The sequence below is a fragment of the Nuphar pumila genome, chromosome 4 (assembly GCF_984573655.1).
Source record: "Nuphar pumila chromosome 4, dmNupPumi1.hap1.1, whole genome shotgun sequence".
In the NCBI taxonomy this organism is placed as follows: domain Eukaryota; kingdom Viridiplantae; phylum Streptophyta; class Magnoliopsida; order Nymphaeales; family Nymphaeaceae; genus Nuphar; species Nuphar pumila.
This window is the reverse complement of record NC_143252.1, coordinates 119,585,746-119,608,086: the sequence shown is the minus strand read 5'-3', so window position 1 is coordinate 119,608,086 and position 22,341 is coordinate 119,585,746. Positions and strand designations below refer to the sequence as shown.

Genomic DNA, 22,341 nt, shown 5'->3' with positions numbered 1-22,341 from the left:
CTTCTATGCTTTCCACATACTTCATCTATTCTTCTTATATGTTCTCTTATTCAACTTTTCATGTTTTTATGTGTTTTCTCTCATTCTTCTCACTCACTTCCATGTTCTTTCTCTAAATTGGTAGTCAACATTTTTAGATTTTGTTAAAAATTTAATTCTTACACTAAAAAATCATGAAATTTAATATTAGTCACTTTTATTTTAGTTTTTATTTGTGTTCCATTTTGATTCTCTTTCAATTCTTATATTTCTTTTTTTATTCCTCGCTTCCCGCTTCCTATGAATTTTAAAACGCATAGCTTCTCACTTCCGCTTCCTAGTCTGGCAACCTTGGTTTGAACATCAAATTGGGACAATCAAAATACCAATCATAATCACACCCACCATTACAAACTGTATTTAATCAATAAAATTTTAACAGTTCACAATCGAAGATAACTAAAGGTAATGTACTTTTTTTTTGGATAATCCAAGGGAAACACCCCCCCCCCCCAAACCGACTGCACATTGGCTGGCCTCCGATTGATAAAACCCTTGAGGTCCCCCCTGCCCACTGAGAGTATGCCAAGCTTCGACCTTGTGGCAAGAGATGCCACCCGTGGGTTTCGCTTGTGGCATCCCATAAACTTGGTGACATTTACAAGTTGCCCCTACCGGATGAGCGGAAACCTTGTGGGTAACTAAAGGCAATGTACTTGCACAGACAAGGACTATACGTCTCAACACAGTGAACAACCCACACACAAAAATGTACTTTTCAGAAAATTACAGTAAATAGTAAAAAATTGTTGTAAAACATCATGAAGATACCTGTCACATGGGTGCGGGTGCGACACGGGTGCGGCGCAATTTCAAAAATTTTGGACACGGCGACACGGCTATATATATGAATATATATATATATTTTTAAATATATATATATATATAATAATATATTCAGTGTGTGCATATATGTGGATATTATCCTCTAAAGTTTGGCACCAGCATGAGTGTTTTTACAAACTTTGCAAATTGTACTTTTGCCATTGCAGAAAGGGGGGTCCAGGGGCTCCCCCCGGCACGGGTCTGTGGGCGGGGATCCAGAGGGGGCTGCCCCTGGCGGGGGGCAGCGCCCCCCGATTTTTTTTTTCCTGGGGCTTATGTTTGAGACTCATGCTATATATATATATATATATATATATATATATATATATATATATATATATATATTATATATTTTTTAAATATATCAAAAGATTATTTTTTTTTGCCCTAAAAATGGACATTTTTGGACTCAGTCAACGTTGATCGAGTCCAAAACAAGGACAGACTCGGCCTCGACTCGTTGACCGAGTCTGACTCGATGTTGACCGAGTCCGGCCCATGTCCGAAACCGCACCCGTGTCCGCACCCGTGTCGGGGCGTGTTGACTCAGGTGCGGTGCCTCCCTAGCCGAGTCTGTGTGACTTAGGAAGATACTGAATAGTCTCAAGAAATACTGGCATTAGTTTTTGCTGTTTCCTACTACGTTAGTGATACTTTTATGCTTTTTAAACATTGTGGCAATGAAAAGTGTACCCTTTTCTAATTTCTTTACAAACTGAGATTATCACAAAAGCGATGATTTCCATAACTTCCAAAGAAACTGAAATATTAAAATGGTGACCGACAAATACATGCATAGTAGAGGAGAAGCCCCTCATATAAAGATTGATGGTTTAGACAACTTGGCCAAAAGAAAGCAGTTCATACCAAGTAGTTCATTGCTGCATGATAAGTATGATAAAATTGTTCATTTACTTGCATTATTTCATGGCGGAGAATTAGCATAGGAGATTTACCATGAAGTCACAACACAACATATAAGACTTAGAGCAGGTAGAGAGAAAACAGATCTCTAGAAGAAGATTTGAAATTCTTAAAGTAAATGAACACAAAATTCACCTCAATAACATCGGATGTAGAAAGTGCAGTCCGCAAATTGCTATTTTCCTGGGAATCATGAAAACCAAAATTGAAGAGTTGATCTTCATAAGAGGAAAATATGTACATGATGCTTCATGTATAGAGTTCAAGAAAATTACGACAAGCTTGTAGCCATATCTAAACTGAGTAGCAGTTCTTAACACTCGGTATTGCTTAAATGCTGTCTTCTGGATCGCTTTTTCATCCTGCGAAGTTACAACAGCTGAAGAAGTCAGTGATCCATGAGAATCTGAGTAGGCTTACTGAAATCACTTGAATGATGTAGAACTTCCTGCATTTACTTCCAAACATAAAACACAGATGATTGGATCTACTATTCTCATCTGGAATGAATATCTGAACAAAATAGCCAAACCAAAGCAAATGCTGCAAATCTAATGAACAGATATGATCAGTTCTTAGGATATTAAGAGATGCATGAACAAAATAACTGAAAAAAGATATCGAGAATTCTTCTGCTCCAGTAGAACAGAAACACCAGTACAACATCTTATGACAATCAATACTTTTTAGATAGTCAACAAACATTCACAACCACATCTTTCTCATATATGCTACATATAGTTGCATTTAGTAAAGATACCTAATTTCACATTCTTCTAAGCCTCACCAAGTTATAAAACTAGCAATCAGGATGCAGATCAATCTTAAGACAGCTGCAAGTGATGAACATTAAAGACAAACTTCAGGGTAAAAAAAAAATAATGAGATTACTCAAGGAAACATAAAAGTGGCAACCGTCAGCGGAAAGATTGACATGGAAGTATGTCATTCAGTATTGTAAGTAGCGTACAGTATCGTACGATACGGTACGATACGTATAGTTACTTTTGGATTTTGTGATACGATACACACTTGTATATGAGTGTGTATCGTACCCGTATCGGGTGTATTGTACGATACAGGGTGTGTCGTATGATACACCTTCAGCACACTTTAAAAAGGCCGAAAGTTACTTTTTTCATTTTGGGTTTTAAATACCTTTTGAGGGCCGACTTCTCCGTTTGTCTAGAGGCCATTAGAAGTGCATTTCCACCATTTTTTCGCATAAAGTGTAAGGTAAAAAAAGTGCATTTTCACCATTTTTCAAATCAAGAAAATGAGTTAAGGTAAAAAAATCTTTATTATGAGTGAAATTACAAAGCTACTCTCCAAAAAAAATTGCTTCAAGGGGCGTTACCCCTCCTACAACCCCCCGCCAAAAAAGATGGCATAAGATGATCTGGTATGGTAAGTGCAACTATTGTCATAATATTTTTGTTTATGTAATAAGAAAGTATGAGTCGTGTGGCATGTTCTTAACTGCAAGATATTTAATATTTTGCATTGTTCATGTGGAAGACCCAGAATGATTTTCTTTTTTGGTTCATATCGCCGACCCCAATTGTTTTGGGATGAAGGCCTAGTTGTTGTTGTTGTTGTTGATTGTTCTTGTGAGATATTTGATGTCTTATGCAGCTCATAGAGATATAAATGCTTCATATGTAATTTTATGGTTGTATTTTGTACAATTCATCATTGTTTCATGTGATATGATTTTTTAGATTTTTTGCTAATTTTTTCTTATTTTTATTGTTTTTTTTTTTATTTTTTAAAAAATTTTATTATTTTTTTACGATATTTTATGGTACGATACGATACAGTCTTAATTTGGGCCCAACCGATACGGGTAATGATACGATACTTACAACCTTGATGTTAACTAAAGAAATGAATGCATCACATTGTTTTCACATATATTACACATAAAAATGGCACCAATACCCTTTAAGAGTAAGAATGTAAGATTACAGAAGTACATAAACTCCTATAGGTGTCCAGATCAAGGTTACTAGAAACTCCACTAACATGTGGGAAACTCGTTTCTTGGGAAACCATTTCCGAAACCAGAAACTTTGCGTTTCCAAAACTTGTCGAAAACTTCTAAAAAAGCATGGGAAACCCATTTCCCATCTAGAGAGAAACCCGTTTGACCTTACATGAGAAACTTCTTTCTATGGGAAACTTGTTTCCCTTATTTGGTGGGAAACATATTTCAGTACATTTCTTACAAGTTTTTCCTAAATATTTTTGTTTTCAATGAAAAGTTGAGAATGCATGTTATTCAAAATTTTAATTACTTATTTAGTTGTTATCAATGTAATCATATATTTTATAAAAAATTTATTAATTCTTACTATTTATCATAATATTAGTGAAAAAGTAAAGTTTATGTATACTTATAATATTCTTCATGAATATTGTTGACATTTGCACTGTTGCTCCACATGCACACACACACAATATATATATATATATATATATATATATATATATGACTTTTAGAAAGTCATGTTTCGTGTTTCCATTTCCCAACATGACTCTCATTTCCATTTCCCTTCCCCTTCCTGGCAACCTTGGTCTGGATGCAACTCCAAAACAAAAAGCAATATGATTTTACTTAGGAGTTGAACTGAGAAGTCACTTCATAAAGAAGTTGCCAACCAAAGCTTAATTGTGAATACAATGTGAAAAAGAGTAGCCCCTTTTGGGATAAGATCTATTGTTTCCTTGTTTTCCAAAATGAACAGAAGACCAAATAAGGCAACAGAAAGAATGAAATAATCAAAAGAACAATCCACGTATAAGAAGAGAGAAAACACAAGAGTGCCCCTGCCTATGCAGAAAATATACAAATGATTAACAAGCAAGTTAACATACATAAGATAGTGATGTTTTGTTGTCAAGATAAAGTGATTAAGTGGCAATCTCAATGTCACAACATAGAGAAGTCATTGATTGGATTTGAGTACCTATATCTCTAACAAATGTTGTATTGTACTACTGAAATTGAGTTAAGTGTTATACGCCACTATGTTTCTATTGAGAAAAAACCACAAAGGTAGAGTAGAAGGCCAAAGCACAAGCCACTTTGGAGTGTAGCTTCAGGGATTTTGGCAAATACACATCATCCCATTGTCATAAGAAATGTCCATTCAAGAGTACAAAGTTACAAGAATGAATGAAGCATGACTGCAAATATATGTGGTGGCACTTAGCCAGCACCCTACGATACTAATATTTCTTGATAAAATTGCAAATTTGTTCCTCAAAGCTCCCCCTTTCTACATGCTCTCACACTACTCTAGATGTATCCTACATGTCTATAGCATTTGTGGGAGAGTGGGAGTGATCTTGCCTTCACACATCCTGCTGCATAATCAGAAATACCCTGCAAAACACATATGCATGCATACACACTCATGCACACACGCACACATGTATCTTGCCTTCATTATGTAGTTTGCAAGATCACTTCTTATGCATGATTAAGATTGTATAATTCTTTTTGTCATCCAGGTTAGAGACTTAACTATTGTTATCTTCCCCTTGAATTATAATGTGTATTTCGGTCTACCATAATTTTCTGACCAATTGATCACATTTTCAGAAGCTCTGTTTTCATTGCTTTACTTCAATGGAGGTTCCAGTTAATCGTGATCAAGTGTGCAATGGCACCATTGCAACTATGGAGTCTCAGATTTGAATAAAACAGGGCTAAAAGATAAAGAAAAAGAAATTAAATGTGTGGGTGTTCAGCATCTCAGAAGCAATGCAGGATGTCAATCTTAGAGAATGAAAGGACCTAGAACCAAGAATATATACTTTGCAAATCAATGAAGATGATGGTATATCATAAGCTGCATTTCATCTTCTGGATAAAGTTAACATCAAAAGGGTGTGGAGATCAATCAAAAAATAACTAATTCTCAGCTTTAAATATTCAGCCAAATCCAAGTGCTGATTCAGGAAGCAAATGCAAAGGACATTAAAGTTTTTGCTTTGAAATTAGAACTTCCATAGGAGCCTGAAGAATAACGAAACCACACTGTCAAAATCTAGATGCTAGAATTTCTTGAACTACCAACCAAAGAACACACAAGTAGCTTTTAAGTCTATTAATACTTAAGTACCACGTGTTAAAATATATGTGTGTGTGTGTATATATATATATTGGTATTGTAACCGTTAAATGCCCTATAGGGGCATTTCTGTCTTTTCACATGTAATAAATACTGTTTATTAAAAACAGTATTTTTCTTCTTTTATTTATTTTCTTTTTACTTTTGTAATTAGGGAGTTCCTTGAGGGGCTCTATGGTCTTTTAGACCATAGAGTCGTTGGGAGCTCCCAACGGTCACAAATATGACTTGTTGAGAGCTCCCAATGACTCTAATTGGGAGCTCCCCAAGGTCACTCCCTCTCATCCATTTTTGTGTATAAATAGGGGTTCTCTACCCGTTATTCTCTCAATGCTTTTTCAAGCATATTATCAATAAACCTCTTATTATTTTACTTGTTTGTTTGTGCTGTCCTTTGTTGGCACTTTGTATTGTCCCCTTAGTGGATTTAGTGCTTTTGCACTCTTATGTTTTTATTGTGCCTTTGCATTATCCACTCTTGGACTTGTATGTGCCTTGGAATTTTATTCTTGTAATTCCGCTTACTTCATGACATGGTATCAGAGCCATAGTGATCTTGGCCTTTTGGGAAAGTCTTCGTGGTTGGTGGTGCTTGCGGAACTCACGGTGGAAGAACTCTTTTTGCGGTCTTCCATATTTTCTATTCCTTCTTTTATCAAGTCAAAATGAAGAATGATAAAAAAATAGACCTCTCTTTCAAATTAAATGGTTCCAACTATATGATATAGGCGTCCATTATGAAAAATAACCTCAAAGGCAAGAAGCTTTGGGGATACTGAAATGAAACAAGATGTGCACAATCCCCATGCCAACGAAGGGCTACACAAGTGCATACTCACAATATGATCACTAGATATCAATCACAATCTCACAAAAGAGATATAAAATCACAAAGAACACAAAGAAAATAAGAAGCTTCAGTATTTCACAAATAAGCTTTGAAAAGCATACTTAAAACAATTACAAAGTGCTCCATTTATAGAGCTTCTACATGCACCAAAACAAGAACTTTGCAACAGTCCTTTTAAAAAAAAACAAAAAGCAAAAGAAAAATAAAAGATAAAAAAGGCCTAACTAAATTACTATACAGTACCTAGTGACCGATATTTATAAAAAGACCAAAATACTCCTAATATACATATATTTATATGAATATATAAATATACATATATCAGGTATACACACACACATATATATATATAATGTATTTTAACAGATATGTGATGGGCTCTATCCGAAGCCTCAACTCAAACTTACTAAGTTGAAAGCAAATCAAGAAAAGGCATTGGAAGGAGATGCTAGAATCAAAGTCATTGAACATCATCAATCCGAAGTAGAGGATTGGGAAAGCAAACATGCAAAAATTCTTGCATGGTTCATGAACAATGTTGTTTTCAAAATATGTGCCAACATTGCTAAGTTTCGCAAAGCTAATGAGACATGGTTCTTTATGAATGGTATGTATACCCAAAAACGACCTTGCAAGGCAATTTTTTCTTCAAGAAAAAATATGTACCATCAAAAAAGGGGACATGAATGTCCATAACTACTTTAGTACTCTTCGTCCTTTGTGGGATGAGTAATCCCTTCTTGAACCCAAATGGGTTGCTAATAAGGATGTTGAGCTAAAAAGAAAACAAATGGAAAAAGAACACTTTTTTCAATTTTTACATGGACTTAGGCCCAAATTTGAATAAAATCTTCTCTCTTCTATCGATCTAAACCTCTTCCTTTGGAAGATGTTGTTGTCAAAATATGCCAAGAAGAAACTCGTCTTGGTATGATTAAAGGAGGAGATAAAGTGTTGACCATTTCTAAACCCGGCAATCATGTAAACTCTTACAAGCCTCCAACCGGGGCACATAAGACCTAATTGCCCCAAGTTGAATGACTCTCCAAAGAATAAGGTGGCTTCTGTTGAAGAATCCACACCAAAGAAGGATGAACCAAGGGAAGAGACTCTTTTTCACTTAACTATCAGAAGCACTTCAACAGTTACTCAAATCTCCGTCTACATTGGGTGCCGCGAAAGCCTCATCTTCTCCTTCAGGTATATCTTCGTGAATCCTTGATTCGGGAGCCTCCTTTCATATGACACCACATAAGAATGGTTTATGTGTTTTATGCACTAGCTCAAAATCTACCTATGTTTTCGGTGTCGATGATGTTAAAATATAGCTTGCGTATGGATCTGGATCCAGATCCATATGCATGGTATGTTAATGTAACACATGTTGTTTTACTCTCATTAATGGCATCCTTGTAATATCAGAGATATTACAAGGATAGTTGTATATTTGCTGTTATATATAAAATGGTTAGGGCTTGGTGGTCGAGCATTGTGAGCCGCCCCAGCCATTGGTTTCTCTCTCTCTCTCTCTCTCTCTCTCTCTCTCTCTCTCTCTCTCTCTCTCTCTCGCCCTGTTACCTGTAGACGTTGTACCAGATATAAAAATCTGATATGGTATCAGAGCACAGGCCATCCTGTGCGTGAAGAATCTTCTAAAACAGCAGCAGCGTATCTCCATCTTCTGAAACAGCAACAGCGTATCTCCCTCTTCTGAAATAGCAGCAGCGTATCCCCTTCTTCTGAAACAGTAACAGCATATCTCCTTCTTCTGTGAAACAGCAGCAGTGTATCCCCTTCTTCTGAAACAGTAACAACATATCTCCTTCTTCTGTGAAACAACAACAACGTATCCCCTTCTTCTGAAACAGTAACAGCATATCTCCTTCTTCTGAAATCTCTGGAACAGCAGCAGCGTGTTCCTCCTTCAGCGTGCTCATCGACTGTGTTCATCCTAAGTTTTCTCTTTTCTGTTACTCTATCATCTGTGTTGGTTCCCATTTTTTTTTTACACATCACCGACTGTTGTTTCCCTTTTTATTTCAAACCAGTTTCCTTTCCTTCCTCCATTGTTGTTTTAGTGTTCTTTGTGCAGCATTTTTGGTCGTACAAGTATCTGCCTTATTACAGTTTTTCTGATTGATTAAGTGATCTCAAATCTGTTTCATTCATCTTGTTTGCTTATTCATTACTCTACTGATATGGATTACTCTTCGTCTTCATCATCCGGTCCCTCTGCCAATTTCTTGAGTCAGCTTGTTACAGAAAAACTTACTCATTCTAATTTTTTGACGTGGAAAAGGCAAATCCTTCCTTTTATACGGAGTCAGGATCTCAATGAACATTTGGATGGTTTAGTTCCTATACCACCACGGCTTATTTTGTAGGAAACCAAAGATGAGAAAGGTGACATAATTACCATTTCCATTAAGAATCCAGAGTATACAGTTTGGAGGAAGCGGGATCAGTCTTTAGTTGCTTATATTACGTCAACACTCTCTCAAGAAGTGTTGGTTACTATTTCAGATGATTGCACTGCGGCGGATCTGTGGAGTAAGCTGTCACAGACTTACTCTCAGATATCAGAATCCCGAGTTATGTTCTTAAAAAATGAATTTCAAAGTTTGAAGAAAGGCTCCATGACAGTCATGGAATACATAGGCCGCTTGAAGAGTATTACTGATCAATTGGCTGTTGTTGGAAGTGCTATTGCAGATAAAGATAAAGTTCAACAACTCCTCAATGGATTGGGTCCTGATTTTGACATGTTTACTGCAGCTTTATCATGCCTTCCTCACTTGCCAATGTTTGACGACCTCCAAGCGAAACTTCTCCAGCATGAGATGATTATGAAGCAAAGGGCAGAAGGAAATGAATCAGCTCGTCCTCATTCAGTTTTGGCCATGGACACTTCTGTAGGTTTTGGACGATGGAATGGCGGGCATCAAGGAGGCAGAGGCCGCGGACGTTTTGGGCAGGGAGGACGTGGTATCTTGCCTACACCTAATATTTCAGGGGGTTTTATCACAGGGAATCAGAGGAGAGTGCCCACTTGTTTCTTATGCAACAAAAGAGGACATGTGAAAGCTGATTGTTGGTTCAATCTACAGAATAGAGGAAAAATAAACAAAATTGAAAATAAATCCGCTACTGCTGTGGACACAAAAGGGCCATCCACAAATGTGCAACAACTTTTGTTATCAACATTGTCACAGATGACGATCAAGCAAAATGAACAAGGCAAATGGTATGTTGATTCAGGTGCTGCCACGCATGTTACGGGTAATGCGGGTAAGTTATCTCACTTATTGCCTTATTTTGAAAAAGGTAGTATAGTTACGGGAGATGGAACTTATCACTCCATTAGTCATACTGGCAATGCACATATCCCTATGTCAAAATCCTCACTTCACTTGTCCAATGTCCTTTTTGCTCCTAATATTAAAAAGAACATTGTTTCTGTAGCTAAATTTGTTGACGATATGAATTCTTCTGTCGAATTTACTCCCTCTTCTGTTTATGTTAAGGATCTACGAACGAAAGAGACGTTCGCTAAGGGAGAGCGACAAAGAAACATGTATGTCTTCAAGGAGATTCCTTCAGTGTCTTCGTCTTCAGTCCTAGTCCTCCAGTTGAAGTCGTCCAAGCATTCTTCAGTGTCTTCGCCTTCAGAGTCTTTGTTTTTTCCTTCATTGGCAGTTTTTAATTCATCTCATTGTAATAAGCCAGATATTTGGCATAGTCGTTTGAGACATTGTAATCGAGGTTTCGTTGAAAACCTTGTATCTGATGGCCTCCTTCCAGAGTCTAGTTTATGTTCATTTTCTTATAATAATAATAAATGTTCCTCATGCGAACTCTGCAAAAGTCATGTTCTTCCTTTTCATATTATAAATAAAAGAGCTTCAAAGATGTTTGGGGACGCGCACCTATTCCTTCTCTTTCTGGCAGTCGTTACTATGTTATCCTTATTGATTCCTATTCCCGTTATACTTGGATATATTTCTTAAAACATAAGCATGAAGTTTTTTAAATATTTCGGGAATTCCATTCGATGGTCAAAACAAAGTTTGCTTGTGATATTGTGCATTTACAATGTGATGGTGGAGGAGAGTATTCATCGAATGTGTTTATTGCCTTTCTTCGGGATAAAGCAATAAGTCGACAGGTTTCTTGCCCTCATACTCCTCAACAAAATGGGGTTGCAGAGAGGAAACACAGGCATATTGTTGAGAGCACGATGAGCATGTTACATGATAGCAATGTGCCCGTTAGTCTCTGGACAGAAGTTTTTCACACATCTGTTCATATCATAAATCGTCTTCCTATGGCACTTTTGGATCGTAAATCTCCCTATTATACTTTGTTCGGGCAACATCCCTCTTACGATAAGCTGCGTGTTTTTTGTTGTGTATGTTATGTACATATTGATTCATCTCTGCGAAATAAGTTTCAGGACAAGGCTGTCAAGTGCAGATTTGTTGGGTATGCAGATGAATACAAAGGTTATCGATGCTATGATCCTACTACAAAACGTATTAGGACTTCCAGAAATGTTGTTTTTGACGAACGAAATTTTCAGGTCAATGACTCTGCAGCGGTGCCATCTCGAGAATTAAAAGTATATGATCCATGGATAAGCGCAAATCTTTTTGCTAATACAGGAGAAACATGTCAGACAAATTGTCCTTCCTTCGGCTTGAGTAGGGAGTTGAATGACTCACAAATACATGTTGAATCATCCCTAGTTGAGCCACCCCCAGTAGAACGCTTCTCTGGGCAGGTATACACTAGACGGGATAAAAATACAGAGCCGAGGAATGTGAAAAGCATCGCCAATGATCCGGCTCAAAAGTCGTCACGCATTAAGCATCCTATTCAGCGATGGGTAAGTTATAATACCCTCTCCCTTGATTTTCAGTTGTTTATGTCTCAGCTCACAAAACAGGCTGAACCCACTTGTTTTAATCAAGCTCTTCAATCCCGTCATTGGACTGAAGCTATGAATAAAGAAATGGAAGCCCTTCATGAATGCCAGACTTGGGAAATAGTCCCTCAGCCAGAAGGAAAGAATGTAGTTGGCTCAAAATGGGTTTATAAAACAAAGTATAAGCCTGAAGGAAGCATTGACATATATAAGGCACGACTTGTTGCTCGAGGATTCACACAACAATATGGTGAAGACTACGATGAAACCTTTAGTCCGGTAGTCAAAATGGGTATTATTCGTGTCATCATATCCCTAGCAGTCGATCGAGGTTGGAGCCTTAGCCAGATGGATGTTAAAAATGCATTTTTGCATGGAACTTTAAAGGAAGAAGTGTATATGGAGCAACCTCCTGGTTATGCCGAGAAGGACCCTACTGCCTGGGTGTGCAAACTAAGGAAATCTCTGTATGGGTTGAAACAGGCGTCCCGTTCCTGGTTTGAAAGTTTCTCTATGCAAATTCAGAGTTATGGTTTTAGAAGATGCTCTCTGGATCATTCACTCTTTATTTGCCAAAAGGCAGACATTGTTATACTTCTTCTTATATATGTTGATGACATTATGATCACTGGGAGTTCAGATAATCATGTGCAAGGCGTGAAGCAGTTTTTAATGAAAATTTTCAAAATGAAAGATTTAGGGGAGTTGAGGTACTTTCTTGGTGTGGAAGTTGACAGACAACAAGACACATTGACACTCATGCAACAAAAATACACTCTTGACCTTCTGGAAAGAGCCGGGATGACGAATTGTAAACCAGTCAGTACTCCTAGTGTATTACATCAAAGGCTGAGCTCTGAAGATGGTCATCTTTGTGTCAACCCTACAATGTATAGAAGTCTCGTGGGAATGTTACAGTACTTGACCTTTACCAGACCTGATATAGTTTATGTTGTCAATCGGGTATCCCAGTTTATGCATGCCCCAACGGAGGGTCATATGGAAGCTGTGAAGCGCATTCTACGTTATTTAAAAGGAACTATAGGAGACGGACTTGTTTATCGCAAGAACGATAATTTGCATAGAGGACATGAACTCATCACTTATATAGATGCAGATTGGGCAGGGGATCCAGATGAGAGACGATCTGTCTCTAGATATTGTGTATATATTGGACACAATTTAGTGTCCTGGAGCAGCAGAAAACAAAAGGCAGTGGCACGATCGAGTACAGAGGCTGAATACAGATCGATGGCTGCAGGCACGGCAGAAGCCACATGGATTAGACACTTATTGAGCGATCTTGGGGAGACAATTATTCGATCTTTTCTTCTATGTGACAATCAAAGCGCAATAAACATTGCATGTAATCCTGTCCAGCATAGCAGAACGAAGCACATTGAGATTGATCAACATTTCATACGGCAAAAAGTCGAGATGAAGGAGATAGAACTACGTCATGTTCGAACAGAAGATCAAGTGACAAACTTGTTTACCAAGGGGTTAACAGGACGTCAATTTTGGCTATTGAAGAGCAAGTTGTACATGATCCAAAATCACGTATAACTTGAGGGAGGGTGTTAAAATATAGCTTGTGTATGGATCTGGATCCAGATCCATACACATGGTATGTTAATGTAACACATGTTGTTTTACTCTCATTAATGGCATCCTTGTAATATCAAAGATATTACAAGGATAGTTGTATATTTGTTGTTATATATAAAATGGTTAGGGCTTGGTGGTCGAGCATTGTGAGCCGCCCCAGTCATTGGTTTCTCTCTCTCTCTCTCTCTCTCTCTCTCTCTCTCTCTCTCTCTCTCTCTCTCTCTCTCTCTCTCTCTCTCTCGCCCTGTTACCTGTAGACGCTGTACCAGATATAAAAATCTGATAGATGAAACATCTTTGCAAATTAAAAGTATTGGAGCCTTAGACTTTTCAAAATTTTTGTGTACCAAGAGATAAAGTTGTTTCATAAGTAAATTTAAATCTTTTTTCCGTTTCTCAAATTTTCGATCGTAAATGTAAAATCTCATTCTCATTTAGGGGTTGCTCCGTGCAGGATCTCCAGTCCGAAGCAGATTGGGCAAGGCCATAAGATAAGAGATTTCTACTTCATGAATTATCTAAATCTTTCTCCAAATTCTTTTTGTAATTATGTCCAAGATAAGGATATTGAAACTTGGCATAAAAGGTTTGAACATCCTAGCTATTCAAAAATGTATCTTCTTCCTTTTGAGAAAAAATTTTGCAATAAAAAAGAATTAATTTGCAAAGATTGTATCTTTGGAAAGATGAAATCCATCCATTTTCATAATAGAACTTTTGTCTTTAAGAGACCTTTTGAATTAGTGCATTCAGATGTTTAGGGACCTTCTCCCGTCATATCAAAAGAAGGATATTCATATTATATTACTTTTATTGATCATTTCACTAGATATGTGTAGATCTACTTCCTTAACTTCAAATTCGATGTATTCTTTTTCTTTAAAAACTTTCATATGATTGTCAAAAATCAATTTTAAAGCAACATTTTTATTATTAGATCTTATTTGGGTGAATACTTATCAAATGAGTTTCAAAATTATTTAGAATAAAATGGGATTTGTCACCAAAAGTCATGTCCTAGAACTCCCCAACAAAATAGATTAGCCGAAAGAAAACATAAGCATATTATAGAAACCATCAAGATACTACTTATTTCTAAAGATATTCTTAAAAGTTTTTGGGTTGAGGCCGCTCTAACATCAACGTATTTGATAAATAAAATTGTCTCATCTTCCTTAAAAAATGTATCTCCTTATAAAAAATTATTTAAAAGAACACTGGATTTTAAGTGATGGTGAATTTTTTGTTGCAAGTGTTTTGTACTCTTACATAAAAGAGATAAATTATCTTCCAAAGTCATTGAATGCGTATTCATGGGTTATGGAGAAAACAGAAAAGAATATAGATCTTTTGACTCTAAGAGTAACAAACTATATGTTTATAAAGATGCAACCTTTTTGGAAAATGAAAACGGTTTTAAGAGAACCAAAGGAAATAATGAAGTAGATTATACATTTCTATTTGACCTCTTGCTACAAGAAGAGTTGACTTTTTGTGATGATTCTTTGAATGATAACGGTGATAATACCTTGAATGATAATGAAAATTGTGATGATAATATGCATTCAAATGATAAGAATGTAGAATCATCTATAGAAAAAAATGATATGGTTGATAAACTCATACAAATATATACCCGGTAGGAATCCTCTAAATGTTGTACAAAAATATTCACAAAATTCGTCTTTAAAAAAAAACTCTCTTAGAAGATCCAATCATGTCTCCAACCCACCAAATAGGTTTGTATCGTATGACACATTAACACCAAAATATAGAACATGTCTAATAGCTTTATATTCCTATCATGAACCATCGCATTATAATGAAGCCAAAAATCTTCCACAATGGGTTCACACAATGAATATAGAACTTAAAGCCCTTGAAAAGGCTAAAACATGGAAAATAGCTTCATTACTCGTAGGAAAGAAATCTATAGGATGTATATAGGTTTTTAAGGTTAAAACCAAGAGTGATGGGACTTTAGAAAGATATAAAGCTATCATGAAATGGTGCGGATTCCAATGCACTCCAAGTTGATCTCCAAGACTCAAAACATTGTACAAAACTTAAGAATTAAAAGACACGTATCAAAATGTAAAAAGATGATTTTATTCATAATGGACATTAAAAGAAATAAAAAAAATAAAATTGCATTCAAGTCTCACTACAATACACTCAACAAAAAAACAATACAAAATCCTAATACTACCCATTACTCTCTCACTATACAAAGGCACGCACCCTCCCATATTTATAGAGAAGAAAAAAGAAAGGAAAAAAAGGGAAAAGGCCTCAAATGGGAGAGAGAGCTCCTAATGGCTAGAATTCTAGCCGTTGGGAGCTAGTCAAACGTTGGGAGTAAGTCAAAGCTAGTTTAACTTCTCCCATATATATATTATATATATTAAAATATATATATAATATATAGCATTAATTATATATATATATATATATATATTATTACAATATATATATATATTAAACAATATATATGTATATATATTAAACAATATACATGTATATATATACATATATTACATTAATCTTAACACCCCCCCTCAAACTTACAGTGTCTCACTGTCCTATCGAAATTACAAAAAGAAACCCATTACACAAGATGTCTTCATAGACTTCATCAAGTTTGTTCATTTGGCGCTTCTTCAAGGAGTGCTCAATCAAATGCTCTATTACATAAAGGATCTTCAATATTATCAATCATTGATACTCTCGAAATGTTTTTAGAATCATTTGTCCCGCCAATATTTGAAGAACCTGTAAAGACAGAAAAAACAAATAAGAGCAATCTAATAAGAAATAACTATACTTATATATATATATTATGAAGAGAGGATGGCTAAGCACACAAGCATAAGATACGTACAAAATAAGTCAATTTTAACATTTTTCAAAATTATTTAAAGTAAGAATTTTGAACAATCATTAACTATAAACATGATAGTCATTATCAAACTCAACCATAATAGAATAATATTACAAAAAATGAAAATAATGAAAATCATGCATGCATATATATATATATATATATATATATATATATATCCCAAAAGACATATTAATGAATCATAAATTTTTCATTATTATTAATACTATGAAAGAATAACTCAATAACAAACCATCTTTATACAGCAGAAGATATAAATAGGCATGGATCAATTAGAAGCAATATTTAAACTAACAATTAATGCATATATGATTGAACCATGCAATAATTTAGAACCAATAAAGAAGTCACATATGGACCAATTAATAAATAAACAAACTTTCAAGAACACATACTTGAAAATAAGCAAAAAATAAGAGAATCCTAATGATGATTCACATAAGTAAAATAGAAGTACTCACGTACTCAAGAGCAATTAAATGCACACAATAGCCACTATGGGCATACACATACGAGATTTAATTATTGAAATGCTTAGAAAAGCATATAATAAAATATGTAAAATTTACATCAAAACAAAGTGCAAAAGCACATAAAAGTCCAAAAGTGGATAATACAAAGGCACAAAGAAGTAATATAAGCACAAAAGTTCAAAAGCACAAGTCCATTATGGGATAACACAAAGAGCCAACGAAGAGCAACATAAACAAGTAAAAAATATGTTCTTTAATGAATATATGCTTGAAAAAAGTATATACTCTTACAAATTATGCAAGACAATTAATCATGGAATAACTCGTGCAACTAAAACATAATGCAAAATGCATGAGAATATTTCAACAACCATTTCTCATAAAAAAAATGAGTTTAGACAAATTACGAATAAATTTTAAAAATCTCATATATTATAATGAATGAATTTTGCAAATTAAAACTCTAGTTTAACCACCATAAGCAATCATTTTCTAGGCTTTCAAACCTCAAATATCAAGTGTATCAACGACTAGAACAAGAGCATAATCAACATGCCACTAAAGGGCCAAAGACACACACGAAGGTGTATATAAACATCTCTTGTCTACATATAATGACGCTTAAAAACAAGTGTATCAGCGACTAGAATAAAAGCATAATGCCAACGAAGGGCAAAAATCACACACGAAGGTATGAATAAGCATCTCTTGTCTACATATAATGACACTAAAAAAACAAATGTATCAACGACTAGATCAAGAGTATAATGCCAACAATGGGCTAAAATCACACACGAAGATGTGAATAAACATCTCTTGTCTACATATAATGACACTCAAAAAACAAGTGTATCAACGACTAGAACAAGAGTATAATGCCAACAATGGGCTAAAATTACACACGAAGGTGTGAATAAATATGTTTTGTCTACATATAATAACATTCAAAAAACAAGTGTATCAGCGACTAGAACAAGAGTATAATGCCAACAATGAGCTAAAATCACACACGAAGGTATGAATAAACATTTCTTGTCTACATATAATGACACTTAGATAAGAAGCATACAAAGGAGAAGACACCCGAGGTAAGAAGGCTTATAATGGAAACACACTAATGCTATCAAGAATACTAATTTAAAACATATTTCGAAACACCATGATTTCAAAAAATAGAGTCATCACAGATACACATAATTATTAGCATCCATAATAAAGACAATGGCAAAAAACAAATGAGTAATTCAACACACCCACAATCATAAATCACATAACTGTCAATTAGAGTCAAACTACAAGTTGACAATCTAAAATAACATAAAACGAGGTGCACACAACTCACCCCAACAAACATCTCTGATTCAACAATCACAAGGTCGAGAAAAATGATGTATCATATAAAAGTCCGTGATCGACAACACAAATGTCATAAGGAGGCAATAAATACTCATGAAAATCAATTTTCAAATAAGTGAGTTCATATATAAGAACCGATTTTAAAAATAAAGTATCAAATCAAATCCTAATAACAGTAGATATAAATTTTGAATGAATATAATGCAATCATAGGCACAACAAGTGTCAATTGATGCAATTATATGCAATACAAAATGTCTTATGACAATTTTCATAATCTTGAATAAGCAAATAACGAGTCATGCCCAATATAGGTACTCTTCATAGAGGTGGTAGAATTATGAAGTTTGAGAATCTCACAAAAAATCATAAGTATGCCAATGAGAACCAAGTGCATCAAGCAAATCTTATACAAAATATAAATAAAACTCATTAAAGAGACCAGAACAGATATGACTTAAAAAGTTAGAGCTAAATCATAAGTCTATTATGAAGCAGTTGAAGACAATCAAATTGGAGATTCCCAAGAATATCAATATGCAAGAGAGAAATCTCAAAAGATAAACACATTTTATACGATAACAAGTCAAGTTTATGCCTTTCAATAATTAAGGCATATAAAAAAGAAAATCTTAATCCAACACGTGTCATTTGAAAATAATCTTTACTTAATAGAGCAATATTGCTCAAATATATATGAAATAACACATTAAAAAACCCACATTAAAAATAGATCACAATAAAGGATTATGCTTGATCACATCATAAAAATTTCAAAGATAGTCCATACATATATTAAGAAATATAAATTTTGTTATTTTTCTAAAACACATAATATTATATGAAGTTCAACTTAACTACAAAGGTGTTCTCTAAGGAACACACTCACAATACCCACAAAAGGAACAAAAAAGAGGTATTTTAAACAAACACAATCACAAATCCCACAAGAGGATACACAATAAGGAACAATACAAAAATAAATATTTTTTATTAAATGAAATGAGTGTGTAGAAGTATATGCAAAATATAGTTTTACACTACATGTATCCATAGTCTAAGACATATCAAAACATCACAATTTTTTACATACTTCACAAAAAATATTTCTTTTTAACATAAATTCTTTTTAAAACTTACCATACATATAAAAGACAATAAGCCAAAGATACATACCGGAATGCAAAACCTTTGAAACCATTTCAGTTACCAATACGAATCATTTCCAAGACCGATGCCTCACTCTGATACCATGTTACGAAATGGTGCGAATTCTAATGCACTCCAAGATGATCTCCAAGACTCAAAACATTATACAAAACTTAAGAATTAAAATACATCAAAATGTAAAAAGATAATTTTATTCATAATGGACATTAAAAGAAATACAAAAAATAAAATTACATTCAAGTCTCACTACAATCCACTCAACGGAAAAACAATACAAAACCTTAATACTACCCATCACTCTCTCACTTTACAAAGGCACACACCCTCCCATATTTATAGAGAAGAAAAGAGGAGGAGAAAAGAAGGCGAAAGGCCTCAAATGGGAGAGAGAGCTCCCAAGCAAGTCAAACTAGTGTAATATATATATATATATATATATATATATATATATATATATATATATATATATATATTACAATATATATATATATATTAAACAATATATACGTATATATCCAACAACAACAACAACAATTACGCCTTCATCCCAAAATAATTGGGGTCGGCGATATGAACCAAATAAGAAAATCATTCTGGGTCTTCCACATGAATCCTTCTCCTCCAATCATTTCTATCCAAAGTCATGTCGTCGGTGAGGTTCAAAGCATTCATATCCTTTCCTATCATTTTCATTCAAGTCTTCTTAGGCCTACCCCCGACCTCTTTTAAGTTTTTAACTAATATATTTTTCCATTTCTCCATCCTTCTAACTGGAGCATCATTAGGCCTTCGCCGAATATGTCCAAACTACCGTAAACAATTCTCTCACATCTTATTTTCAATGGATGCAACGCCTACCTTCTTACGTATCTCCTCATTTTGAATCTTATCTTTTATTGTATTTCCACACATCCATCTAAGCATACACATCTCAGCTACACTCATTTTTTGAATATGATGTCTCTTGGCAGCCCAACATTTTGTACCATATAGTAAAGTGGGCATAATAGTCATCCTATAAAACTTTCCCTTCAACCGCAATGGCATTCTACGATCGCACAACACTCCAGTTGCACTTTTCCATTTCATCCACCCAACCTTTATCCTATGATTTGCATCTCCATCAATTTCTCCATCCTTTTGAATGATAGATCCCAAATATTTGAAACAGTCATCCACCGGTATTTCTTGTTCACCAAGTTTCACTACACTCCCATCACTACTTCGTTGCTTACTAAACCGGCATTCCATATATTTTGTCTTACTCTATGTAACAGGGATTCGGCCAGCAGGGTGCCACACCCGCGTCGACACGGGTGCGGGTGCGGCACCGGGTGCGGTCAATCCGACCCTGGGTGCATTGACCGCACCCAGGGTCATTTCGGTCCATTTTTTTTTTATTTAAAAAAAAATTGCACTATGAAATATTGTTGGAAAATACTGTTGGAATCAAAAAATATTGTTGGTCTTTTTCTCTTTTTCTATTTTTCTAGGGCGAGAAAATACTGTTGGAATCGGAAACATCACGATTTACAAGACTCTACTTCTTTGGGCAAAAATTCATACCGGCCAGGCGTTCAAACTAAAATCTACCACCCTTGTCTTACTCAACAAAGTTGGACTACAAAAGCCTCACTACTCATGCGTCCTAGATGAGACCACCATCTCGGCCATCCATCTTCAAAACCAACGGTTAAGATCGAATTGGACTCGGACTTTCATGGACAAAGACCACACCAAACAGTCATCATTGATTTGATTCTTTACTTATTCGTAGAGGCACCGTGGCATTCTCTTGTTGGTGTTAGATATAAAAAGACTGACAACCCAGATTTATTTTCAAGTGTAATTGATGATGGCTATCTTTTAGCAGCCCAACCAACGCGTAAAATCTCTTGGAACGACCTGAAGTTGTTTCCCTCAACATCTTTTTGTGAAGAGCTAATAATAATGGCACGAAGAATTATTGGAGATTCTCCTGCAACTCTGAGTGAAAGTATTCATTGCCATCTGTCTCAAAGGTTTGCATATCCCAATCCCATGTAGGTTGGATCCGGATCGACTGCAATCACATGGCACAAAATTTGTGCATTAAGCATTGATTGCCTTGGGCCCCACAACTGACAGGCCCTATCCCTAAGATAGAGGATGATCAAGTACTTCGTGCACAAATATTTGTGTCCAAACCAAGTCTGACGGATTGACACCCCTAACCACCAATGATGGTTGTGATATGCAGACTTGGGATTGAACTAGCTTAATGGACATGGGCCTAGCAAATTGTCCAACAACGTTTAAGTTGGGTACGGTGCAATGACGTAGAGGGCACATGTTTTTTTTATCCTTTTCAGTTGGGTGTGGCTCGAAGACAGAGTGCATATATTGACTTGACGGATTTGGGGCTCAAGCTTGACTGGTACCAGACCTAGGATTGAACACTACTGAGCCTAGCCAACCTGGCGTAGAGATGTTTTTTTCCCTAGTCTTGAAAAATCCTTGGAGGCGTCCACACAAACGACGGATGCGCGGAAGCCCTTTCAGTGCGTCCTGGGGACGCAAAATGGGTGTCTATATATATATATATATATATATATATATATATATATATATATATATATATATATATATATATATATATATATACATTTTTTCCCCTGGAGCACCCCCGCACCCGGTTTTTTTCGAAGTGCCGAATCCCCGCACCCGCACCCATGTGACATAGGTCTTACTCTTACTCTACTTAAAACCTCTTGCTTCCAATGTTTGCCTCCGTAATTCTAACTTAGCATTAACCCCAGCTCTAGACTCATCAATCAAAACAATATCATCAGCAAAAAACATACACCACGGCACATTTTCTTGAATTGATCTCGTAAGCTCATCCATCACTATAGCAAATAGGAAAGGGCTTAATGCAGATCTTTGATGTAACCCAACTGTTATAGGAAAATTGGTTGTCACCCCTCCACAAGTGCGGACATTGGTTTCAATAAAAACCATATGCAAATTTTGTTCCTCTCTCTAAATCTCTCAATAAGTTGTCTAAGAAGATGTATAGCTTACATAGTTGATCTTTCAGGCATAAAACCAAATTGATTCTCTGATATCATGACAACCTTCATCAACCTATA

The 22,341-nt window shown here is 35.4% G+C and overlaps 1 protein-coding gene across 1 annotated transcript in view; it reads right to left on the bottom strand.

The window, feature by feature from the left end:
- Positions 1 to 22,341, bottom strand: part of LOC149840813 (multidrug resistance protein) — a 37,594-nt gene that overhangs the window by 3,860 nt on the left and 11,393 nt on the right. The window contains exons 3-4 of the mRNA XM_090003360.1: positions 2,064 to 2,150; positions 1,924 to 1,971 (exon numbers count right to left, since the gene is read on the bottom strand). Of these exons, the coding sequence (XP_089859486.1) occupies positions 1,924 to 1,971; positions 2,064 to 2,150 (135 nt within the window). The remainder of the gene's footprint in view (positions 1 to 1,923; positions 1,972 to 2,063; positions 2,151 to 22,341) is intronic.